At 52.8% G+C, this 26,353-nt stretch overlaps 1 protein-coding gene across 1 annotated transcript in view; it reads right to left on the reverse strand.

The window, feature by feature from the left end:
• The window catches only part of USH1C (USH1 protein network component harmonin), a 46,547-nt gene extending 20,665 nt beyond the window's left edge, over positions 1–25,882 (reverse strand). The window contains 14 exon segments of the mRNA XM_084773336.1: positions 3,840–3,964; positions 5,563–5,628; positions 6,493–6,635; positions 6,744–6,800; positions 6,947–7,006; positions 8,055–8,139; positions 9,881–9,975; positions 10,234–10,291; positions 10,453–10,477; positions 10,589–10,697; positions 14,737–14,875; positions 14,971–15,114; positions 15,740–15,807; positions 25,728–25,882. Coding sequence (XP_084629462.1) covers positions 3,840–3,964; positions 5,563–5,628; positions 6,493–6,635; positions 6,744–6,800; positions 6,947–7,006; positions 8,055–8,139; positions 9,881–9,975; positions 10,234–10,291; positions 10,453–10,477; positions 10,589–10,697; positions 14,737–14,875; positions 14,971–15,114; positions 15,740–15,807; positions 25,728–25,763 — 1,210 coding nt within the window. The 5' untranslated portion in view covers positions 25,764–25,882.
• Positions 25,883–26,353: the final 471 nt, after the last annotated feature.

Genomic DNA, 26,353 nt, shown 5'->3' on the forward strand with positions numbered 1-26,353 from the left:
GTGGGGGCTGGGGAGTCAGTCTTATGGTAGAGGCCAGAGCTGTTGGGTAGGGGACTTGGGTGAGCAGTATTTAAATATCTGAGCCAGTGGCTCTGCTGTACTGGCATGTGCCTGGTAAGTTTCCAGGCCAACCGTGAATCTTGTCCCTAAAGTTCAGTACTCAGAGCATCCTCACAGAACCCAGTGGTTCCCCACGGTGGGCCAGCTCTTTCGAGCTGGCGTCTCCACTATATCCGAAGGAGGTGGGCAGAGCAAGCAGGGCAGCCAAGCCAGGGAGCAAAGCAAGGGTGCCAACCTGCTGTCCCTGCTCCTCTGCTCTTCCATCCAGGTTGTCTGCAGGCTCCAGTTTGTCCTCCACTCCCTGAGCATCTACCCAGGGTGAAAAGAGGGGCAAGCCGATGAACCAAGAGGCTTCAGGAGAGGAGCTGTCCAGGAGCCTGGGGACCCGGGACTAATTGTCTCCAGGACACTGCGGGGACAAGGGCAGCAACGGGGCTCAGGAGTCACCAGCTAACTGTTCCTGCTCTGGCAGGTGCACACTGTGCTTCGAACCTCGGTGGCTTTAACTCTTCTGTCTGTGAAACGGGTTAACAGCAGGGGCCTCTGACCCAACATCATCATGAAGACTGTTTTGAGGGGCACGGGGATGAAATCTGGAGGTATAGGGAAAGGGCAGGCAATGCCTAAGTGTTATCTAAGTCTGAGGAAAAGGGCTTTTCATGGGAGAGTGGACCTTATTACTTGTCATAATCCTTGTATTTAGGGCTGGGCATCCCTTAGGGGGTGATCTGAGCTTTGTGGGCAGCAGACAAAGGCTGGGACTCCCGAGGAGGAGACATACACAGGGTAATGTTCTATTAGGACAATAGGAGGCCCGACTGCATGTGGAAAAAAACAAGAACAAGAAACAAAGAACGGCTCTCCACTCCGGTTATTTACAAGCTGGCCCCTGGCCTCCCTGAGACCACAGACAGAGGTATAGAACTCTGTGTGAACTATGTTTCGGTATTTCATAAAGTCTCCTTTCTCAGGGCTGGTGTTCACTTGCTTTGCTGTCAGCTCCAATCATATGCACTGGACAGAGGGACACCAGCGCTTAAGGAAGGCAGCAAAGACAGAAGAGATTGGTTGGTTGGATTGAAAACTCCCATCAGCTTTCAAAGCATGGATCTGTTGAGTGGGTGATAACTGAGGGGGCCCTTGAGGGAGAGGGTGCTATCGATGTCTCATTTAAGCCCCTCATCTTCTAGCTAGGGGAAGGAGTGCTTGATTTAAAAAAAAAATAAGAATTTCCTCCCTCACACCCTGCGTTAAGCCAAGGAAGGGTCTTTTAGTGTTTTAGGCATCTCTGTGACTGTATGTCCTGGCTCTGAGGGCTGGGTAGTGTTGGATGTGGCTGGCCAGCCATGGGTAGGTAAGTGGCTGAGGGGGCTGTCATGGCCTCAAAGGGGACCAGGCTTGGGAGAGCTGCTAATGCAGCCTGTACGCTTAGGTTGCTTCCTGTCCCCAGATCTGGACTCCACAGGCTCTTCTCTGGTTACTCACAAAGGCAGAGCACCCCGACCCCCAAACCCAAATCAGATCTAACCTGCTGCCTAACTGGGTCCAGAGCAGAAGGGAGGTCAAGGGAGTGGATTGGGGGAGTTTTTGTTGGCCATACAGCCTTTCCTTTCCCTCCATGGGCCATGTGTGTGTGTGAGTGTGTGTGTGTGTGTGTGTGTGTGTGTGTGTGTGTGTGTGTGTGTGTGTCTATGTGTGTGTGCCTCTCTCTGTGTCTGTTTCTGTCTCTGTTTTTGTGAGTGTGTCCCTCTGTGTGCGTCTATGTATGAGTCTGTGTGTGTGTGTGTGTGTGTGTGTGTGTGTGTGTGTGTCTGTGTCTGTGTGAGTCTCTGTCTCTCTCTGTCTCTTTCTTTCTGTGTGTATGTTTCTGTCTCTGTGTTCTTTTTTGAGTGTGTCCCTCTGTGTGCGTCTGTGTGTGAGTCTCTGTCTCTCCGTCTCAGCCTTTTTCTGTATATGTCTATGTGAGTGTATGTATCTGTGTGAGCCTCTCTCTCTCTCTCTCTCTCTCTCTCTCTCTCTCTCTCTCTCTCCTCTCTCTCTCTCTCTCTGTGTGTGTGTGTGTGTGTGTGCGCGCGTGCACTTGTTTTCCTTGACTCTAGACACGGCGTGACCAGTTGCCTCACACTCTGGTTGCCCTGGTCTCCCTGACACAACGGACTGTATCTTCAAACTGTGAGCCAAAGCAACCGCTACTTCCTTCACTTGTTTTGGTCACAGCCACAAGAGAAAGAACAAACCAGGGCTGGTGCCTGCGCCATGAGGCTGGCTGGCTGCAGCAGCTGCCCCAGGTGGGCGGAGGACTCAGTCATCAATCTCAAGGTGTGTGCTGCCTCTGGATAGCATAGCCGGAGGACAGGGGAAACTCTTGATCCTTTTAGTCAGGAAATTTAATTTGGTTAAAAAGCATTAAATAAATACCTAGCTTGTGAAAGGGCTTTTATTTTCCACCACGCCTGAGAAGGTGTGCTTTCTGTGAAGGGTGCTACAGTGGCTCAGATTACCTCCACAAGAAGCAATTAAAATCGATTTCTCTTTTTCTGAAGCTCCCGTTTCACTCACAAGAGAAACTAGCTCCTGTCTAAAATACGGATTGTTCACTGGAAATTTATCTCAGGCCACAGCCTCAGCAAATATGGATTAGCATGGGGGAGGCAGATGAGAGCTTGCTTTGTCGTTCCTGAGAGATGACACCTGTGCCCTGAGGCCCAGGAGGAACATCCCAGGGGAGAGTGAAATGGAAGACTCTAGAAGTCGTCCTGTGCAGCTGCTCTGCTGTTGGCAAGGGGACTTCTCTGTACAGTGCGCGGAGGTTGGGGTCTCAAATTGGGGGAATTATCTAGACCCACTGCAATAAGCAATCTTGATTCTGGGGTCCAGGGATACTCCCAACTGGAGGTTCCCACAGTCTAGGCCTGAGCATGGTAAGGTTAGGAGAACCTGCCGGTGCCAAGCACGAACAGAGACAGACAGGGAGGATGGGAGTGAAGACCCATCCAGGACCGAGGGACTTGTGATGGCCACAGATGGCCCCACACTGATTGGAGCCCCTCTCCTCCGCTAGCTCCTGGAACATCCTGGAAGACGGGCCTGAGAGCACGTGGGTTGGAGGCCTGAGCTGAAACTGAAAACTGGGGCAAGACTGCTAAAGAGGAGATGGGAAGGGTAGCATGGCACAGCCCTCAGACTCCAGAGAAGTACATGGATGAGGCTGTCCTCTTCCTCCCCCTGCCTCCATCCTCAGCGTGTAGTGCCTGGAAGGCTGCACACATGCAGGAATGTAGGATGACTCGGAACTTTGACCCCAGTCGCCTGCCAACCTTGGACCACCAGAGATCGACCCCCTCTCTCTCAATGCTGGTTGCAAGCCAGCCCAAGTGCAGAACCAAGCCAGAAGACAGCACAATAGCCAGCGCGCTCAAGTAGTCATCCTGTAAGCCAGTTCCACACCTGCCAAGCTCTCTGTCCCCTCTGCAGCTCCCCAAAGATCTGCTGTATCTGTGTCATGGGGTACAGTGTGGGAGCTGGTGCATAAACCAGACCTCTGCCCCCAGACAAGGAGGCTTGGTAGATCGCTCCTACTCCAGGGCTCATGGTCGCCACCCCCACCCCCACCCCCACCCCACTGCCTCTCCCCGAGTGACATACAGCCCAGGCGGCCCTGGGATGGTCACCTGGGGAGGTACTGAGGAGTGGAGAAGACTGTATTTCTGTGTAGCTCCCTTAGCCTCAGGCCCTGGAAAGCTCCCCGCCGCCCCCGATCCCGGACAGGTTCTACGTACACTTGGGCTTGCGAAGGGGCCCCGGGTGCACCTCTGCGGTGACGGTTTTAGGCAGAATGAGCTGTTCCTTTGAGCCCCAGTCTTCTTCCCATTGCTTGTTAAACTTCTCCTCCTCCTCCATGATCCTGAAACGAGACCCCCATACCTGTGTTCGGAGGCCGACCCTTCAGAGGCTCACTGGTTGCCACCAGAGGACCCTGGCCAACTTAGGAAGGGTGGCTTTCCGGCTCTAATGCAAGCCAATGCTGGGGGGCACGGGGCGGGTCTAAACTGAATGTTCACACAGCCTCAGCAATGCGCCCTGGCTTAGAATTAAAGAGGGGTTGTGAGAGAAGAGGATCCACAGTGGAGTCAGCTGGGTCCACGTGTGATGCTGTGAGATGATGCAGATGTGTTCATGTGTGATGCTGTGAAATGGCACAGATGTGTCCACATGTGATGCTGTGGGATGACACAGATGTGTCCACATGTGGTGCTGTGAGATGATGCAGATGGGTCCATGTATGATGCTGTGGGATGATGCAGATGTGTCCACGTGTGATGCTGTGGGATGACACAGATGTGTCCACGTGTGATGCTGTGGGATGACCCAGATGTGTCCACGTGTGATGCTGTGGGATGACCCAGATGTGTCCATGTGTGATGCTGTGAGATGACACAGATGTGTCCATGTGTGATGCTGTGAGATGACACAGATGTGTCCATGTGTGATGCTGTGGGATGACCCAGATGTGTCCAAGTGTGATGCTGTGGGATGATGCAGATGTGTCCACGTGTGATGCTGTGGGATGATGCAGATGTGTCCACGTGTGATGCTGTGAGATGATGCAGATGTGTCCACGTGTGATGCTGTGGGATGACACAGATGTGTCCACGTGTGATGCTGTGGGATGACGCAGATGTGTCCATGTGTGATGCTGTGGGATGATGCAGATGTGTCCATGTGTGATGCTGTGGGATGATGCAGATGTGTCCACGTGTGATGCTGTGGGATGACGCAGATGTGTCCACGTGTGATGCTGTGGGATGACACAGATGTGTCCACGTGTGATGCTGTGGGATGACCCAGATGTGTCCACGTGTGATGCTGTGGGATGACCCAGATGTGTCCATGTGTGATGCTGTGGGATGATGCAGATGTGTCCACGTGTGATGCTGTGGGATGACCCAGATGTGTCCACGTGTGATGCTGTGGGATGATGCAGATGTGTCCACGTGTGATGCTGTGGGATGATGCAGATGTGTCCACGTGTGATGCTGTGGGATGACCCAGATGTGTCCACGTGTGATGCTGTGGGATGACGCAGATGTGTCCACGTGTGATGCTGTGGGATGACGCAGATGTGTCCACGTGTGATGCTGTGGGATGACGCAGATGTGTCCACGTGTGATGCTGTGGGATGACCCAGATGTGTCCACGTGTGATGCTGTGGGATGATGCAGATGTGTCCACGTGTGATGCTGTGAGATGATGCAGATGTGTCCATGTGTGGTGCTGTGGGATGACACATATGTGTTCATGTGTGATGCTGTGGGATGATGCAGATGTGTCCACGTGTGATGCTCTGAGATGATGCAGATGTGTCCATGTGTGGTGCTGTGGGATGACACATATGTGTTCATGTGTGATGCTGTGGGATGATGCAGATGTGTCCATGTTTCCAACTAGCTATGCTCAGGACATGCAGCCACGGCTACGAGGGCTGGACCCCCACACACTTACTGCTCCATCTCCTTCCGGTATCTCTCATTTTCCTCAGCGGCCTTCTGGGCGATTTCCTTTCTCCTCCTGAAAACACAAACAGAAGTTGGCCTGCATAAAGTAACTCTTCTTGTGGCTGACTGCTGTAATTTTTTTTTCTGTTGCTCTTCCAAAGATGTTAGTTACCAATGTTGGCTGTGGAAGTGAGTCTGCAAAGTCTAGGCCCAGCGCTCCTGGGTAATTTCATCTGCAGCTGCTGGGCAGGGATTCTGTGCCACAGGAGCAGGTGGCGGGTGCACATGGATCAGCTCCCAAGCAAAGGTCGAGCAGGGCTGCTCACCAGGCTAATTCTGTGAGGGGGGAGGCCGAGTTGCTCCCTCTTCCCTCTTCCAAACACTCGGTAAGCACCCCAAATGCATCATAGCTGGTATTCTGACAGTGGTTTTGATTTGTGAGTTGCTTATCCCATTGATTTTCTCAGCCTGCTGTTCCAAAAATGTAAGGGTGAGGTTTATCATCACAGGTAGGTGCCCCCGTGGGGACTGCCAGGCTCCTGACCCAGACTGTGTAGATGAATGTCCCAGCCTGGCCACCTACGATTCTGGACACAGGCAGCTTCATCTTCCCACGTCGCAGCCTTCTCGCCTACGCAATGGCTTGATACCATCGACTGCCCAGGGGTACCATGGGAGCTAAACTAGCAACATAAACGAAGGCACGGCGCATGCTCACTATGGCTGGCAGAAGCCTCTCTCTCTCTTTTATAGTACTGGTGTCTGAAAGTCAGGTGTCTTTAGCAAGGAGCCAGGCTGTCTAAGGAAGAGGATGGACGCCTATTCTGCCACTGAGGGCACAACAGGAAGAGTTCGAATGGGCCCAGGACAAGCAACCGGAAGTCTGCAGTGTCTGGTGTGGGGTGTGGGCGGGGGGTGTCCCCAGCGGGCCACTCACTGGCGCTCCATCTCCTGCTGCTCCTGGAGGATCTTGTTGGACTCCATGGCCAGGCGCTTCTGCATGAGGAGTTCCTGCCGTTGCAGCTCGTGCTGCCGAGCCTCCTCCAGCCGCTCCCGGTCTGTCATGAACAGCTCCCGGCCCTGTCAGGGGGTGGGAAAGGAAGCTCAGCCCCTGGAGGAGTGCAGGCAGCCTCTGCTGCTGAGTTAGCCAGGGGTCCCGGGGGCCCCCTCGTTTCCTTCTGGACTTACAGCTCCAGCTACGATGGAGATGGTCAGGCTGCGGCTGCTTTTCAGGACATTCACGGCCTGTGGAGACAGGGGGACGGTCAGCTGGGGCCTCTGACACTCGGGAGCAGTGCGGGCTGAGAGCATCAGGGTCTCGGGCATTGTGGCACTGGCTGGAAGACGTGTGTGGGGGAGGAGGTACAGCCGATGAGGACACCATGTCTCACCTCCTTGTGGTCCAGGTTGGAGAAGTCGATGCCGTTGACTTCTACAATCTGGTCTCCTGTCTGAGGGAGAAACAGAAAAGGGTCAGGGCATGCATGTGCGTGCATGTGTGTGTGTGCGTGTGCGAGTGCATGTGCGTGTGCTTGAGTGTGTTTAATCCTTACGTCCATCTACAGGAAGGTCTCCTGGCATGCTAGACATATAGGCTGGTGGTCAAGCAGCCAATTTCTTTTTCCAGGGAAGAGACCAGGTGGCAAGCTCTGATAGAGCTCTGGGAGGGCCCCAAGCTCATCCTGGCACTCCTCCATCCCATAATGGTTTTATTGGCTATCAAATATCACAAGATTAGAAGTTAATACCTTCTGCTAAGTTAGGATATTTCCTTTACAAGATTTAGTTAATGGACACAGAAGGCCTTGTTGGACCCTCATTATAGTGACAGGCATTGCTGACACTTATTGATCGGTGTTACGTGCCCGACACAGATCCAGACTGAATGTTAATTTAATCTACACGACAACTTTAGAAGGAAGGGTCTAGAATCCTTATCTTGTAATCTTGTAGGTGAGGCATTTGTCTGGAGAAGCGATTAAGAGTCACAGCTCTGAGGGATGATCCCAGGAGCACTGGGGAAGAGGGAGGCAGAGAGAGTGCCTAGACCCCCCTCCCCGGTCCCCACCCAGAGACCCACAAGCTCCCACTTTCCCCTCCATCCCTGCCCCGCCCCACACACAAGAGATATGGAAGGGGGCGGGGGAACCTGTTTGACTCCTGGCTCTTTGTTATAGGCACACTGCCTCGGAAGAAAATGTCTCTAGTTTTGGATTGTTCAGCATGGGGTAACGTTAGTCTGTAATCCCCAGAGTTGCGACAAGGTTTAGAAAGCAGAATGTCAACTCTGAGTATTATCACCATAACCTTAAGGCCGATGGCTGCCAGAGCTGAAGAAAGCTGCCTAGGGTTTCAATGCCTCTTCTCTGCAATGCCTTTCCCATTGGGGACCACCAGGCAGTCGCCAGCCAGCGTTGTCCAGGGAAAGGCTATGTGGGAAGGTGCAACATCTGTAAGTGTGCATGTGGGTCCCTGTCCCTCTCCCATCCCAGTACTTACCTCCAACCCCACCTCTGCAGACAGGGAACCAGGCTTCACATGGCTGATAAAGATGCCAGGCTTCTGAATGGGGCCACTGGAGATGCTGTGGGAGGCAGAGATGTGGTGACGCGGCTTGTCCCCTGCAGCTTTGTTCACTCTCAATGACCAGCCTGTGGCCCTCTGTTTAGAGGGCCAGCACTTGGAATATGGGTCACCCAGAAGCTCAAGGCCCAAGGCCCTGTGTCTTTATCTCCCTTCCAGCTGTTCCCAGGCATCAGTCACAGAAAATTCCTTGTGATTTCATCTCAGCCCCTCACCCAACATGGCTTTTTTTTTCTTTCTAGAATTTTCCTGTTCATTCCTTATAAGATTTTCACCAGAACCCAATTAAGTTAACTAACCCCCCAGGAATATTAGTGCTTCTAAATTATAAATAGCGAGGATGGTTCTTGTGCTGTTATTTCCTCTCCCAAGTCTGTGACAGACATCACTAATCAATCACAGCACTCTTTCCCAGCCAGCTGGAGACCGACTTAGACCCTTTCACAGAAGAGCATCCCAGGACACTGATGAGCGGTGGCACAGGTAGGAAACTTATCTCTCACCCCTTGACTCAGGGTGTAGCGCCACCGGCATCTTTGTCACACAATATTGTAATCATTGGCGTAATCAGTGGGTTAGCTTCAATATTAGGCTGCCATCTCCCAGAAAGCAGGGACTTTGAATTTCATTTTTATTTTTTGAGACAGGTCTTGTCTAGCCCAGACAAAGAGCAAATTCACTCTACAGCCGAGGGCAACCTTGGGTTTCTGGTTTTCCTGCCTCTGTTTCTCAAGTGCTAGATTTACAGGTGTGCACACTATGCTCAGTGTATACAGTGCTAAGGACTGAAACCAGGCCAACACCCTCCCAGTTAAGCTAAAGCCTCATACCCAAGGACGGACATTACAAATCGTTTATGGAGCTGGGCGTAATCCCAGCACTCCCGATGCAGAAGCAAGCAGATCTCCGAGAGTGTGAGGCCAGCTAGGGCTACACAGCGAGACCCAGTACTTGATACTCATGAAGAGAAGTCCAGAGTTTGGTTTCCAGCCCCCATATCAGGCAGCACACATTAGAACTCCAGCGCCAGGGATCTGACGACCTCTACTGGCCTTTGTGGGCACCCACTCTCAAGGGCAAAAACACACATGCAGATAGAAACACACATAGATGAAAGTAAAAAAAAAAATTTAAATCTTAAAAAAATTAAATGCAAATGAAAATAAATAATAAGAACAACTTAACTAATAGTAGCATTTACCAACTGCTTACTACCTGCTGGCTACAGAGCTTGTGACTTTCTTTTCTTTTTCTGAAACAGGGTTTTTTTTGTTTGTTTTTGTTTTTTTTTGTTTTTGTTTTTCGAGACAGGGTCTCTCTGTGTTAGACTTGGCTGTCCTGGACTCACTTTGTAGACCAGGCTGGCCTCGAACTCACAGCGATCTGCCCGCCTCTGCCTCCCCAATGCTGGGATTAAAGACGTGCGCCACCACTGCCCAGCCCTTCCTGGCCCCTCTTAAGGGAAGGTTCCAGAACCATAGGTGACAGGAGACCTATGGCAGATAATTAGCTGGAAAACATCCTCTTGCAGGGACTGAACTGAATCCAGGGAATATGGTTCTGTCTCTCAGTCTCCATTTCCTCATCATCACCAGTGCACGAGACCCATCGCGGGTGGACAAGAGTCCTCAGGAACAGCAGCGAGGAAAGGGAGGGAAAGCCTTGGGGAGTCTGGGGTCTCCTGGCTGTCCCTGAGCCCTGGGCATAGCACCCACCTAAAGAGCCCCATGCCCGCTACCCACCTGCAGCCCAGGCCCCGGGAGCCTACTAGACTGATGAACACCTTCTTCTCCTTGGTTGTTCGATTGCCAGGTGAGGCCAAGCCACCTCGCATGCCCTGGAGGAGGGAGGGGATCAGGTTATGGGGTCTACAGACATTCAAGTGGCCTCTTGAGCTTGAGACCTCCCGATGAAGCCCCTCCCCCCATATTCACAGAGACCAAACAGCCATTTTATCCCTGGGATGTGGGTCTGGAGGCCCACCACATCATAGGAGTGTGCCAGGTACCCTATGGGCCTAGGTGACGTCCTAGAGGGCCCGTTCCCCAGAACCATCCCTCCTTCAAGGCCATCTGTCCGACCCCTAGTGTCTTACCCCAGACTCTGACACAAACTGATCCACATACTGCCATTTGAGGGGCTCCTCGGGGGAGCTGAGGGGAAGGGAACAAAGAAGAGGGGGGTCCAGTTAACACATTTGAAGGATCTGGGACCTGTGCTTCGCCTCCCCCAGCCCAGAAGCAATGCTAGTTCAGGGTATGCCAGATCCTAGGAATCTTGGCCCAGGTGGAGACCGACAGATAGGCCTGCTTACCTCTTCACAGGGATCAGGCCGATGTCTGTGGGAGAAAAAAAACCCCCAGCATGTTAGGAAAGCTCCTATGCCCTTGCAGCTGGGGCCGCCTCCCCATCCCCGTCACAAACCGCCAGCCCCGTCTGGCCTCACTCACGTCTCACTTTGATGGACACGGTCTTCTTGGTGCGGATCAGGTTGATGACTTCCTCATGGGTACAGGAGGAGATGGAATAGCCGTTGATCCGGACAATCTCGTCCCCTACCTTGGCACACAGAGGTGGGACAAATATGGGAGAAGAGGGCCAAGCAATGGAGCAGGCCCACTCCTGATGCCCTCAGCCCCAGCAGGGACAACACCAAGCAAAAGCTTTAATCTGTCCGCTGGTACCATGTCACGGCCAAACCATCCTCCAACAGTGGCAGGCAATGCTGCTTTCAGTCCCAGGATGAAGAAACCAAGATTGGGGGTGGGGAGAAGCCCGCACGCAGTAGGTGCGTAACAGAGCAGAGGAAGCAGGATTCAGGACTCCGTCCCCTCACCTTGGTTCCTCTGTCACTGCACTAAGGTACCACCGGGTTCTGGAATCCAGCAGCCATGTCTGGCCTTTGTCTCTCCCACCCCCAGAAGCAGGCTTTTTGTCTCTGTCGCCGACTAACACACTGTGAGCTGGAATGGGGGTCCATGACTCTAGACCCAAGCTCTCATCACTAACACGAACATACCTTCTCTTTCCTCCCATCCCGTGGAAACCCCAATGACGTTAAACTGACTTCTGATGCTGGGAGCAGGCAAATGTCAGAGAATGACCACGGGGCTCTGGGCTCCATTTCCCCTGGCCTCAAATCCTTTTAAATTTTTTATTAATTTGATGTGAGTTCTCCGAACCATAGCTTTCATATGTAAAGGGAAAAATCATGGGGCTGCTGAGAATTAAACGAGCACTGTGTAAATGTGCACGGCCAGTCAGTATGGGCCCCGCAGCAGGTTCTTAATAAACAGTTTTTAAATTAAGGAGGCCCATGGAGCCAGCTCTAAGAGGCAGAGCATGATGAGACTGCCCCCTGCTGGCCGTTCCTGCTGCCTCCTCCATGCCTGGGGAATCATACTGAAACTCCGTAATGAGTAACAGAAAAGCTGAAGGATCCTTGCACGGCAACATCTCATGAGAGAAGACAGTGGGGTTGGGCTAGGATGGGCAAGAGACAGGGTTGGGGTATGAGGCCATGAAGACACGGAGGCAGTAGCTGCCACACAGGGACACAGCTCAGGTGTCCTATAGACTGAGGCTGTGGGCGTCCCTGAACCCACATGAGCTGGTCTCTTGGAGAAGGGTTGGGACATGCAGGTGACTCAGGCTGGACTCTGAGGGCACAGAGTCTCCAGATCAGTTCCCAGCCTATGACGCTCCTATACTTACCTCTCATTACCGCCATGAAATGGCCTGCCCTCTGCCTGAGACACAAACGCACATTTTCGCAGTGTCCTGACAGGAGCACTCACTAAAGAACGTTCTACATTTCTGGGGACACTGACTTCAAAGAGAACATCTGGATAATTCCTTGCACCTGTTTTTGTTTGTTTGCTTTGTTTGTTTTTACAACCCCAAAGGGCATTAACTCGTGTTCCTGTTCTGCGTGGAACCTGCCGAAAGACCTTTATGTGGGGACCATGGGTGGCACTATGAAGAGACAGAGAGGGTCAGCGAGGCGAAGTGATTTGTTCAAAGTCACTCAGTAAGCAAAGAGGCTGCTGGGATGCATGGTCAGATCTTATGTTATAGACACCACGTGTTGGCTCTTGGATGTCTGGAAAAGGAGGGCATGTGGCCAAGCCTGGTTGCAGTTCCCTGTGTCTGGCCTGCTATGGATTCTTGCCACCTGTTCGGAGACCCAGAGTCCCACAGGAAGGCAGCGGTTACGCTGTCTGTTTTATAGCAGGGAATGGGAAAGGCACGGAGAATAATTTTCTACCTGAGTAAAAGGCCAGGTGCATAAAGGACGTAGTTACATATAAAGAGAGTGTGAAAAACATCTTAAGTAGCCAGGAAGGGACAGAAACAATATGGTTGAAGTTGCAGGGAGGACCTGTTAGAGGGTTCAAGCCCCCTCAGGCCTCCCAGCTTCTCAGGTCAAATCCCTTTTGACATCTAGAATCTTCTCTGTGCTGTCCTCAGCATGAGGAACTTAAGCCCTGGTTTGGTCAACGGATGAAGGCAGTTTTTGTCCTGGCTCCTCCTGAGTGGAGTCCCCTGTGTCGTTACCACAGGAACTCACCAGGACCCCAGTCAGACCGATTCCCACACGGCCCCTGGGTAGGGTTGCAGGATCAACTTCCCTCTCCCCCCTCACTCTACACAGAATCCTGCAAAAGAGCCTTTGTACGGAGATCACAGTAATACCACAATCTGTGAGGTAGTGGGACAAAGAAGAGATGGGTCTAACAGCCCCAGGAAAGGGGGAACGGTATTTCATAAGTCCAGGAGGGAGGCGGGCTGGCTGAGTTTCATGAGCGTGCCCTGGTGCCCTCCTTCATAGGGAGCTGCAAGAAAGCGCTTGTCCTCAGAGGAGAGCTCACTCTGGAAAAAGGGGGGGGGCAGCTAACACCAAGAGAGGAACTCATTACCTTCTCTCCTCTGGCCGAGCTTCTGGGCTGGAAAATGTGCCACAGAGGAAAAGAACAATAGAGAGGCTGAAATTTCAGATGGCACCGAGAGAGCCCTGACACAGAGATTGTGAACAAAGCCTCATCTGTCAGCTTGCTGTTGCCGTGCCCCTCCCCCTCGGTCTCAGACCATCAGCACTAGCCCTCCCCCGCCCCCCGCCCACCCCCAGAAGCCCCTGGCTTATCCTGATTTGGATGCTGACAACAAAATTTCTCCAAGTTTCTTTACCTCGGTCGACAAAAACAAGCCTCGGACCTGGAGGTCTGCCTGCCCCTGCTCAGACACAGAAGTGTGGGGACCACATGGGAGAAGCCTGGGGTGCTGACTCAGCTCCGGGAGACCCAAGTTCAAAGCCTGGCTCTGCTGCTCACTGGCCTCTGTGTCTCTGCACGCACTATAAAATGGGCTGATGCATGTGATGTGTGTGGAAAGGTTCAGCAATTCCTCCTCTGTCAACTTCACGGCCCCAAAGCTGTGAGCACCGTCTCATTCACTCCCCTGTTTCTCGAACAGCCAAATGAGGCAGATGGCTTTATGGGTGAGAAAAGCAGCATCCAGGGCCGACTGAAGTCACATGGCTAAAGGAAGCCAAGGCCAGGATCCGAATGGGATGGTCCAAAGGCAGTGTCTACATTCTTAAGCATCACACTGCATAGAGTAAAGGGTGACCCCCCCACCCCCGCACCAAGCTGCAGGTGCCTGGCCTAAGCCGGCTTCTCCTTCAGGAAGTAGGGGAGTGGGGGAGGGGGGCTCAGTGGCAGTGGCAGGAAGCAGCAGTCAGTTTCCTAGCTTGACCCAAGAAAACAGGCAGGGGTTCAGGGTGGAGTATTTGCCTGGTATGTGTGAGGACACACACAGACACACAGACACACAGATACAGACACACACACACAGACACAGACTGACACACAGTTACACACCACACACACATAGACACAGACAGACAGACAGACAGACACACACACACACACACACACACACACACACACACACACACACACACACTTTTCCTGTATCCTGAAAGCTTCCAAACACTCATCAAAATACCAGTTGGAGGAGAATAGGGAAATAGAAGGATCCAGAGGGTCCTAGAAACCTACAGGAAGAACATTGTGATGGGTGGATCTGGGCCCAGGGGGGTTCTGCTCAAATTACTGCACTAACTAACATGCAGTAAACATTGAACCCCTACTCTGATCTAGCCAATGGACAGGACATTCTCCACAGTTATGTGGAGAGCAGGACTGACTCTGGCAGGAACTCTGGTGCCCCATATGTGACCACCTCCTCTTGGTGGGGAGGCCTGGTGGCACTCAGAGAAAGAATAAGCAGGCTACCAAGATGAGACTTGATAGCATAGCCTGTGACCTTAGAGAGGGGGAGGAGGTCCCCTCTGTCATAGACCTAGGGGAGGGGAATAGGATGAAAGTGGAAGGGAGGGAGGAATGGGAGGTTACAAGGGATGGGATAACAGTTGAGATGTAATCTGAATAAATTAATAAAATAAAATATAATACCAGCTGGACTCTTCCTTTGTCCCCCAAGGCTTAAGAAAACAGGTGTCCACATTGTGCTACAGACTGGATCAGGAGAAGGTGGGGCGTTTGGGACCCTGGTCCCATGCCACCGGCTGTCTTACCTGCAGGCCAACGCTGTCTGCCTGGCCACCTTTGATGAGGTGGGAGATGAAGAGTCCACAGCCGAATTCCAGGCCGCCGCGCACGCTGAGGCCGAGGCCTTCGGGGTGCAGACGGTCCAGGCGCACCTCCTTCAGTTTCCTGTTACAGCGATGGGGTGGCCGGTGATGACCACGCTCAGGTCTGACGGCCAGGCTGGCCCCTCCCAGCCCTTTGCCCCTGGCCTGGGGACGCACCTGGAACGTCGTGGTGTCAGCTGGTCATACTCCACCTGGTGCTTCAGTGGGATCAGGGGCCGGATGGCATCGAACAGCGGCAGGCGGCTGGGCTGGTTGATGACCAGCTTCAGGTCCCCCACCAGCACGGTCACATCCATGGTCCTTAGGGGAGGTCAGAGGGTGGGTGAGTGCCTGGCTGTGACCTTTGACCCACCCACTGCACTGAATGAATCAAAAGCAAGCTGGATGACCAGAGACAGCCGATAAAGTGGCTGAGGCTGGCTTTCTTCTCCTGTCCTAACAGGAATATTCTATTGAACCTATCAGGGTAGCTACCCCCACCAGACTGGAAACATCCTGAGGACAAAGGGCAGTCTTTCTTTTTTTTAAAGATTTATTTATTTAAGTACACAGTGTTTCACCTGCATGTACACCTGCCCACCAGAAGAGGGCGCCAGACCTCACTGTAGGTGGTTGTGAGCCACCATGTGGTTGCTGGGAATTGAACTCGGGACCTTTGGAAGAGCGAGCGGTGCGCTTAACCACTGAGCCATCTCTCCAGCCCCATGGGCAGTCTTTCTTACTCACAGTATACCCCTGAGTCCTAACCCAGAGCCAAGAAGGAAGTGTTTATATGAACAGGTACTGAAACTGCGAGCACGTGAACAGCATATATATGGGGTTGCCAGGAGCACAGAGCATGTGCTGTCTTAGGACATCACCCACTCTGAACTCCTGTGACACAGATGGCCTGCCTAGGCTTGGCAATGCAGACACACACACTTACTGGTGGTACATCCGCAGCACATCATAAAGGTAGTCCTTTTCTGCATCATTTTCAATTAGAAAATCCACCTGGAAAATCCAAAGAACGGAATTATAGCTGCAGGTCCCATGTGTACCCAGCGTGCCCACAGCAGACGTGGGGAGGCGAGGTCGCTGTCCAGAAAGCCCACAGCAGCTCCTCAGGGTAAGGATGGAAGGAGAGGAGGAAAACCAGGAACCAAACTGTCTGGCATACCAGACCCGTATAGAACATGCCGGATTAGCCCAGAAACATCTTATCCCCAGCAAAGGCCACAGAGGCACACACAAAGCTGAACACATATGTGCACACATGGACCCCATGCAGCAATGACACGCTCCCATGTAACTGCTGCCACACTCACGGCTATGGCACCTGTGTCAGGAAGAAGCCCACCGTCTCACCTGATGGTGGCTGTAGTGGCGGATAAATGCTTTGAGGAAGGATTTGGGCCACTCACTCAGATAACACATCCTGCCCACCAGAAGCACCCTACCGCCAGGTTCCTCGGTGCTGCCTACGCCGGGGCGCTTTGCCCTGGCCTGGCCTGGCCTGGGGTTCTGTCCACTAGTCAGCTTCCTGGCCACTCCTTCCCCATCCCTAGTGTACCCCCAGAGGGAAGATCAGGTTACATCATTCCATCTTTTGCTGACGTCAATAGCTGGGCCTCCGAGGTCACGTACAGGAGCTATTTCATTAGCACCTCCATCCCTGGGGAGCGGGGGGCAGGGAGTGGGGACCCAGGAGGCCCAGATTCTGTACTTCAGGGAAGATCAGAGCAAATCTCCAAGGGATGCACCCCTGGGTTTCTCTTTAGGCCAAGACTAAGCAGGGAGGCCAGGCAGGTGCTGGAAGGGACATCGGGACCTCCTGTCCTCTGGTCCCCAGGGTTAGTTTTCATTTCCATCCCAGTCTCTGCCCTCCCCGGGAGAAACTCCTGCAAAGCTGGGATCTCCTGCCTACCTGGAGCTTGGGGAAGACCTGGGTCACCGTGCCTTCTCCTCAGGGACCTCGGAGACTTTGCAAGACCCTGGAGAGTCTGTCCATCCCAATGTAGTGAGAGGACCCTGAGGCCCAGCCCTTCGTACTTGGGACCTGAGCAGTTTTAATTTGGAAGTCTCATTCCTCCTATAGCTACGCGAGCATTTGACTGAGGACTGGAGGAACCCAGAAGGCTGTGCTCCGGGGCTGAGCTCCAAGGGCTCAAAGAGTATATGATGACGACTCTCCGACTCCTGAAGCTCCCCCAGCAGCACCCTCCCTCCTCACTGTGGGAAGCTCCCTGCGGCTAGGAGATGGGAAAGGGGCATCACAGATGTACTGAATCCCCTAGGACCAGGGCCAGACAACTCTTTATTTGTAACGTCGTGTCAACTGAGTGCCTCCTGGCTCTAGGACGCATGTAAAATCAAAGGCAAGGGTGGAGATGTAGCTCAGTGACAGAGGCTTGGCTGCCCCACCTGAGGCTCTGGAGTAAATTGGCATCATTTAAAAAAGAGGGGGGTGCATAAAACCACTTCTCTTGGTTTACCTAAGTTCTTGTACCAGCCTTCCACTCCCCCTGGCCCTGTGGATCTCCTTTTAGCTCCTCGCGTAAGCCAGACTCCCCCCCAGCCCCAGGCCCAGGCATGCGCTGTCCCCTGCTCCCCCCTTCACTGGCATGGCTGGCTTCTTTCCCACAGAGGCCTTCTCTGCTCATCTGATGACCAACCTACTCCCGCATCCGGGAAGTAGCTCAGTTCTTCCGGGACATTACTAACCCTCTGTTACCTAAGATTTGTAGCTTTGGGGAATTCGTCTTGTTGAGGAGAAGGTGAAGATAACTTCAGGCTACTTTCCTCGCGACTAATGCGGAGTGAATACTCAGCAAATACACCTTGAGTGGACTCATTAGTTCCCCGCTTCTCCGTCTGGCCATGCCCTTCAGGGATAAGAGCCATGGGGACAGGAGGGGACGGGAAATGACGCTTGCAGGGCTCCCAGGAACTTCCATGGTGGCATTTGTTCAAAGCATCGGCCCTGTGAGGCCCTTATTCTCACACGATAACACAGGGAGTGTCGCAGAAGTGACCCAAGGCCACAGCTAGCAAGCAGCACTGAGAGCTGAGCCCAGGTCTGATGCTGAGCTCACGCTCTTGCTCTTGTGTCCCTTCTGGCAGGGCTCGGGCCTTCCAGAGCAAAGAGCAGCCAAGTCCCGTTCAGTGCCCAATATCCAACCCTTTGGCAAAGGCTTTAGAGATTAGGTGATCTGTAATCCTCCTCTCTTGTTTTTGCTTGTTTGTTTGTGGTTGAGACAAGGTCTTACTATGTAGCCCTGGCTGGCCTGAAACTTAATATGTGTTGTGTTTGAGCTGGCCTCAAACTCAGAAATCTGCCTGCCTCTGATTTCCGAGGGCTGGGATTAAAGGCAAGCACCACCACACCTGACTCCCTGCACTGTTATGAAAGCTTTGGGGGAGCCTGAGCTAAGCGGTAAAGTGTTTGTTGGCATACATGAAGCTCTAGGTTGATACACGGATGCCCACCCTCCACCTCACCCACACACCTGCCTTCACCTGGTCCATAATAAGGGAGAAAGTGGAGTATCTTTTAAGTGATGCTCTGAACCCCAGTGGTTCAGCTCTCTAGTGGGAGTGTAACAGTACTGTCTGTTGAGCTGGAGTGAGGCACCTAGTCTAACTCACCATGGGCAGGGACAGGAGGAAAAGGACAGGAGAGGGACCCTCCCCTGGGCAGAGGCCTAGGAACTGAGCTCCGGAGACCTGCACCTGCCACAGGCTTAGGGTTAAGCAGCAAGGGAATGTCCTCACGGATGACACTTCCTATGCGCTGGCTGGAGACAAGAAAGTCGGGGTAGGTGTTGGCAACGTTTGGGTTCAGGATTCTATTGTTTCTGTCTTCCTAGAGTCAAGCACAAGCACCTGGAGATGGTCTCCCTAGAAAATAGTTCCTGGGGTCCTAGATCCTGTGGACAGCTCTTAAATGTTGACTGTTGCATCCAGGACCCCCACCCACAAGTCATACCCGACTGCTCCAATTCAGAGGCAGCCTGCAGGCCCAGCTCCGCCTCACCAGTAAGCTCACACAACCCTGTCCTGACTCATCCCCTTCTGCAGGGCCATCTCTATATTATGTGTAGCCAGAATGTAGCCAGGCAAGCATCTCCTCAGACACAATAGAACCTTGGCAGGGTTTCTTTGTGGAGCCCTGGCTGGCCTGGAACTCACTCTGTACACCAGGCTGGTCTCGAACTCACAACAATACTCTGCCTTTGCCTCCCAAGTGCTGGGATTAAAGGGGTGTGCCATCACTGTGCCCGGCATCCGCAGCCTCTCTTACAATACCTTACTCATCCTTTCAAAACCAAGGAACTAAGGAGGGAGGTATCTCTTTCCTGTGTTTCCCCCTTTGAGTGCCCTTGTCCAAAGTGCAAGCACTGAGCATACTGTGAGCAAGACGCCAATCTTCTTTCTCTAACTAACTTTAGTGTTTCTTTCCCTAGGCTCCCACTCACCATGGGAACCCCCAAACGGAGCGCACGGTGCACAGGAGCTGTTAGGGTCTCTACCACACCACCACCACCATCTCCCCTTAGCACTAATTGTCTCCTGCTCATGCGCAGCACATGATGTGCTCTGAGTACTTCTCCCTGTGCTCAGGACCTTAGACTGCGACACTGAGTAGATTGTAGGTTTGGCCTTGGTGGCCTCATCTCCTGGGGCTTGTCCTCAGGGGCTGGCTTATACAATTCTACTTCGTGGGTGGACCTCTCAGGACAGGGAGAAAGACAGGTGAGATTCAGTTAAATAATTCATGTTGCACTCTGCAGGCTCCTTGAGCCGCTGTGGGAATTAAAGGGGCTGCATGCAAAGCAGTTGGTGTGGCTGCCAATGGTGTGCTCTGCCTTTCCCTGCCCAACCCAGCCCAGCCTCCTCCCAGGCCTAGGGGCTTAGGGGCTTTACAAGGCGGGCCTTCTGATGCCCTCTGGCTTGCTGCTGTGTTCATACAAGCAGGACACCAGCAGTCTGGGAAGAGAAGAGTGTGTCTTTGGTCCCTGATGGCTTCTTGCCACCAGCAGTCCAAGCTGCTCAGGTAACCCTGCCCTTCCCTACAAGTTCCTCTGGGCTGGGGATGAGCTTATCCTGGGATGAGTGGCCAGTTTCCTGCAGCAGCCCCTGGCTAAGGTGAGCTTGGCATTTCCAAGGATGGTACCCGGACCCTGATGGTTTGCCTCCAGTGTCACCTCTTTATGGCCACATCTCTCATCAGTTCCTACTCTCTCTTCGTCCCCACCCCTGTCTGTCTGTCTCTGTCTCTCATGCTGTACTGGCTTTTCCGCCTTTGCCATCTTGTCTCCTCTGCACCTGTCTGAGCTGCAGAGACCGGAATGTAAGCGTGAAGGGTGGGCCAGCGATGCCCTCCTGGACTGTGTCTGCATGTCTCCCTGTCCCAGTTTCCTGTGTGTAAAATGTCCATACAGTCTCTTAAAAAAAATAAGATTTCTGCTGGGCAGTGGTGGTGCATAACTTTAATCCTAGCTCTTGGGAGCAGAGGCAAGAGGATCTCTATGAGTTCGAGGCCAGCCTGGTCTACAGATCGAGTTCCAGGACAGCCAGGGCAAGATTTCACATCCTATGAGGGATAATAATGTTCATCATTAATTCAATGAGTTTACTATATAAAGAGTCCAGGGCAGCCCCTAGAAAAGTAGGCTGTAATGTATGTTTATTAAATAAGACTAGGTAAGAATGAGAAGATGAAAGTTCTGAATTCTCAGAAGGTGACAACGCATTGCCCTCCATCAGTGTCGGTGGGATGAAGGTCCAGACTTCCTTCCACACCTGTTTTATTATCTTCTGTCCTAATTTCACTTACGATGCTATGATGAGAACACCCTAATGTCCAAAAGCAACTTGAGTGAGGAAAGCGTTAATCTGGCTCACAATTCCGGTTTATAGCCCATCATTGGCCAGGCGTCTAGGCTGGAAGTCAAAGGAGCCAGTCAAATAGCACACGCAGTCAAGGGCAGAGAAAAATAAATGTATTCCTGTTGCTTGTTTTCTTATTCTCATGTGGCATCCTCACTCTCTTATACTGTTCAGAACCCCCTGCCTAGGGAATGGAGCCACCCACAATGGGCAAGTCTTCCTGCCTCAATTAACCAGGACAATCCCCATAGACAAGCCCATAGGCAATCCAGTCCGCTCAGTTCCTCAACTGAGACTCTTCAGGTGATTTCAGGCTGTGGCAAGTTGACATTTAAAACCAAAGGGACACCTTCCATCTTAAAAAAAAAAAAGTAGCCCAACAGGTCATTGAAGTGTGGTTGTCACGTAAGAAGGCGTTTACATTTAACATGTGCAATTAGGAGAGTTTGGGATGGTAATACTCCTGTGAGACTTTCACTACCACAGTCATGGACATAGCTTTCAACCTGCCTGGAGTCTCATCTTAGCTGGGGCTGGTGGTGCAGGACTATAGTCCCAGGTACTTAATGGGCTGCAACAGTGCTGCAAATTCAAGTCCTACCCAGGCTAGAGGGAGTTCAAGACTGACCTATGCAAGTTAGCAAGGTCCTGTCTCCAAATAAAAAGTATAAAGAGCGCAGGCCTACTGGTCTGTGCCTGTTAGAATTCTGTTTCAGTCGGCCTACCTGTGATGTTACTGCCTACCTGCCATGGGGCCGTGGGCCTGCCCAGGGCTATATAAAAGGACAGACCCTCCTTGTGGGTCTCTCTCTACCCTCTCTCTCTTCCCCTCTCTACTCTCTTCCTCTTTGTCTCTGTCTCTGTCCCTCTCTCTCTCTCTCTGGGGTGCCCTCCCCCCTTTCCTTTTCTCCCCATGCTCATTTAATAAGCCTCATATAATATAATATCTGTTGCCTGACATCTTATTATCTTATATTAAACATAAAAATGTCTATGACTAGCCCCTGGGAGGTGCAAAAAGGGGGGTTAGAAGTTCAAGCTCAGCTCTTCTGTATGCAGTGAGTTTGAGGCCGGCCAACTTAGGCTACAGGAGACCCTGTCTCAAAACAAAGTGAAAGGGAGCTGTTAGTGTGGGTCAGCTGGGAGTGTGGTAGTGAGGTCTACAATGCAAGGCCGGGCCTTCCATTACACCTCCAGGTCCCCTGTGTGACCCGGTGATCCTCTTGCCTTCCCCTCTAATCTGGGTCCCTGGTGATAGCCTGGGTCTCCTCCCTCCCCCCCACCCCATCTTTACTCCTCTGGGTGACCACAGCCTTCCAGGGCTTTATGCCACTCCTAGCCCAAGAACTCCAGAAGGCTCACCTCCACCCTCTCACAGTCCTCCCCAGCGTGCATCCCGAGGGTATTCAGGTTTGCTCTGTCCCCCTTGGCCCTGCTCCTCGGCTAGCAGGTGGTTGTCAGCAGGTGCCCACAGAACAGCCTTAAGCGCTCCACTCCCAACCTCAATTCACAGGCAAGTCGCGTCCCCAGTCCTACTGAGTAGAGCCCTCTTTCCATATTGGAATGTAAACCATGCTCTCCACATGTACTTTTGTTTAGCTGGCTTCCCTGAACTCATTTTTGCCTACACCTCACCCGCTGACTCCTGCCGCTCTCCACTCTGCCACCCGTCTCACAGAGTTCAGTCCCGCCTGCTATTCTGAAGCACGCAGCAGGCAGGTGCTTTCCTCTCTGCACCTGCCAATGTTCCTTCTTCCTCATACACCCCATGGCACCTCCCTCTTTTTGCAGGTTCAGACGGGGGGGGGCCTCTTTAGAGGGGCCGTCCTGGTGGCTGTACACAACACACCACCTGCTGCTCTCTAGCCCCCTTTCCCTGGCTTACTTTTCTCCCAGCGTTCATCACAGCGCCCCATCATAAGATACCGTTAGTCTCCTTGGTAACTGTCTTCCCCACCAGGGCAGGCTCCTGAGGAGGGTGAGGCTTTGTTCTGCTCTCCAGCGCGCTCAGAACTCTTCCCGGCATAAGATTAGGAGGCCAGCGAGCGTTCATTGAGCACATGGGTGAATGAATGAACGAACAAAACGAATGAATGATGCATGCATAGCAAGCCCTAGAAGGGGCGGGGCTCTCGGGTCTCATTCACTCCACCCCTCCCTCCCGTGACTGGTCTCTGGCTGCCTGGCCTGGGGCAGGGTACACCAGAGCTGCTCATAAATGTGTGGTTGCTGGAGAGGCAATAAACATTCTTTGAGCAAATGAGTAACTAGGTTTCTGCAAAGGCTGCTGGGAGCAAAGAGGCTGCTTTGAAAAGCTGGTGCTCCACTGGGCTCCAGGGAGAGCCCATAGTCCCAGCTAAGCCAGCTGGCCCTTTCCAACCCACGCCTGTTCCCTCCTAGTGGGAGGGGCAGTTAGTGCTGTAGGTACTGTTGCCTGCTCTTGGACCAGAACCTTGCAAGGCAGCAGCTGGAGTGAACCTTAACACTAACACCTGCAGACTTTGCCTGGGGACCAGAGCACCCCACACTCGAATTCCTACCTAATCCCATCTCATTGGGAAGGAATGAGGGGGGGGGCTCTGCACACCCCCCTCACTGGGAAGGAAACAAGAGCTTAGAGACTCAGTAGCTTGTGGCAGGGTGAGATTTGACCTTAGTGTTGGGATTCTCTTTTTCTTTTCTTTTCTTTCTTTGTTTCTTTCTTTGTTTTTTCTTTCTTTCTTTCTTTCTTTCTTTCTTTCTTTTCTTTTCTTTCTTTTTTTTTTTTTTTTGAGACAGGGTTTCTCTGTGTAGCCTTGGCTGTCCTAGACCAGGCTGGCCTCGAACTTACATCGATCTGCCTGCCTCTGCTTCCTGAGTGCTGGGATTAAAGGTGTACACCACCACCTCCTGGCAGTGTTGAGATTCTCCGAGAGCCTCCTACATGCGTAGGTTTCATTCAGCCTTCATGATAATGTTATTAGTTAGATAATATGCCCCGATTCACAAATTTCAGAACGAGTCACAGAGAGGGCAAGTAACTTCTTCTAGCTCGCCCAGTACCATCCATGACAACACACTACCTTTTATTTTGTTTTGTTTTTAGTTTTTCGAGACAGGGTCTCTCTGTGTAGCCTTGGCTGTCCTGGACTCACTTTGTAGATCAGGCTGGCCTCGAACTCACAGTGATCCACCTGCCTGCCTCTGCCTCCCAAGTGCTGGGATTAAAGGCGTGCGCCACCACTGCCCGGCAATAACACACTCCCTTAAGCGCTACCTCTAGCAACTAAAGATCTAGACTGCAAACTTCAGCTTAGGAACGCGTTTGCCCAAAAACACTCAGGACGCAGATGTATGGAACAAGCAACAGCACGCTGTAAATTCCACTCAGCATGCCTGCGTCTCTACCTCGCCTTCCCTCTCAGTTCCTGGATGATCCCCGGCCTGGGAGGGGAAGGCTGTTGCTGTATCTGAGACAGCAGGGCACAAAGTCCATCCGGGCCCTTGCTAACCGCAGACACCTGCCCCGCCTGTGGTGTGGGGACATTAATAGGTAATGACTCTGAGGAGGAGCCCGGACATGGAAACGCAGAAGCCCGAGAAGGCTCTCTGTCCAGAACTGGGGGAGGAAGATTAGGGGTGAATGTGGGATCAAGTCAGACATGAGAGACCCTGGGGAGATTCTCTCAAAAGTGTAGGTAACAACACTTTCACAGATGGTGAAAGAAAAGCCGAAGTTACGCCCAGCCCAAGGCCAGGAAAGAGAAACTCAAGCTCAGACAGAGGACAGGAGCCTTTAAAGTGGGTTGACTGAAATCCACACGCAGCAAACATTAACTGCAGCTAAGATGTCTCCCCACACATCCCTGGGCTCACAAGGTACCACCGAACACAATCGGTCCCCTTGGCATTCACCAGCTGCCCCCTCCCGCTGGACTTTCAGTCACTTGTCACCCCAAGACGTGAGAGCAGGGATGTCTTGGCCCTGTGTTCAGGAAGCTTCCGTCCTTTCTGCCCCTACCAAACCTTGATCCCAGTATTCTGTGCCCAAGGCCTTGTCTCCTACCCGTGTGACAAGCCGCACGAGGACACAGGTAAGTGGTTGACCCCTGCCATTGGGCCTAAGCTCTTGGCCTGTAACCTCTGTGGTCTCGCAGTGGCTAGTCTCTGGGCTTCCATGTGGGAAGGGAGGGGAGGGGGCACCTTGCTTTAGGTACTCCATCCTGAGAGACTGGGAAGGGGTTCAGCTTGGTATCAGGGGACACAGCTCCCTACCCTGGACCAGGCTGTGACTAGCTGTTGACACTGGGTCTACCCCATCCCCCCACCATCTGGGACCTGGTGGGAGGTCCAGTACTGGGTCCCCTGCCTTCCCAGTGTTTTCTGTGACCGCCACAGACTCTGCAGCCTGGGAAACACTTTAGGAAATTCCTGACTCCAGGCAAAGTCTTGGAGGACTTTGAAGAAGCAATGTGGTCCCTCACTGGGGCACACCCAGGGAGGTAGGATTCAACTCGAGGGGTCTGCCAGGCCAAAGCCAGGCTCTTCACACCCTCAGCACCTCTGTGGCCCTTCACCTGAAGATTGTCTGTACTGTTTCAAAACTGCCCCTCTGCCCTGTTGAAATGTCCCAGTGAGGGTAGGGGGCGCCCCCAGTTACTTCTAACTCATCACGGGGGTCAAAGGACAAAGAAAGGCTCAGTTTCCCTTCCTCCTCCTTTGCCTGGCCCAGACTCTTTCCCAGGTCCAACAGACATGGGCTGAGGGCACTAATATGGGACTTGTCCACTAGTTGGGTTCTCTGTCCAGTCCCCAGTCCCTGGAGGGCCAAAGGAGAAATGGCATTTTCTGGTGAGGGTCATTTTAGTAAGCCCTTATACCAGGACTCCTAGTGTTCCTGCCTCATTTTGCTGGGGGATCCTCCCCCCCAACACGCACACACCCCTTCAGAAATCCCAGCTGCTCCAGGCCCTCAGACAAGGCAGAAGGGTCTTGTCCATCTCCCACCCACCCCAGCAGGGACTCCACAGTCCCCTTTGTGCTGGGCACCTCTCAGCTCTGACCTTGTGTCGGAATTCCCGGGCCACCTTCCGGTCCATGGCTGAGCCTGATCCACCTGCTTCCAAGTTCGTCCGGCTCCTTAAAGTGCCCCGCTGCTGCGGTGGTGCTCCCGTGGATCAGCCACCAGACCGGAGAACTAGCTAGCTTTCCTCGGGACTATGGGGCGGGGTCTGAGAGAAGCGGGGGCGGGGCCGGCTGGAGAAAGGGCAGCCTGGAGGCGGAGTCACCTGTCCTGAAGTTCAGCGCCGGAGGCCCTGAAAGGAAAAGGACCGCTGTAGGAATGTTCTGATGGTGGCTTGGTTAGTAAGGCTGGCGGTCCCCCCCCCCCCCCCCACCCCCGCCCCACTCCCTGGAGTGACACTGACACACACACACACACACACACACACACACACACACACACACACACACACACACACACACACACACACACACACACACACACACACACACACACACACACACACACACACACACACACACACACACACACACACACACACACACACACACACACACACACACACACACACACACACACACACACACACACCCCTGACTCCATATACGTCTCACCTTTTGCTAGGTTTCATCCAGGCTTTTTCTGGTACAAAACTCCTTGAGGGGG

The sequence above is a fragment of the Acomys minous genome (genome assembly GCF_964271855.1).
Source record: "Acomys minous genome assembly, chromosome: 2".
In the NCBI taxonomy this organism is placed as follows: domain Eukaryota; kingdom Metazoa; phylum Chordata; class Mammalia; order Rodentia; family Muridae; genus Acomys; species Acomys minous.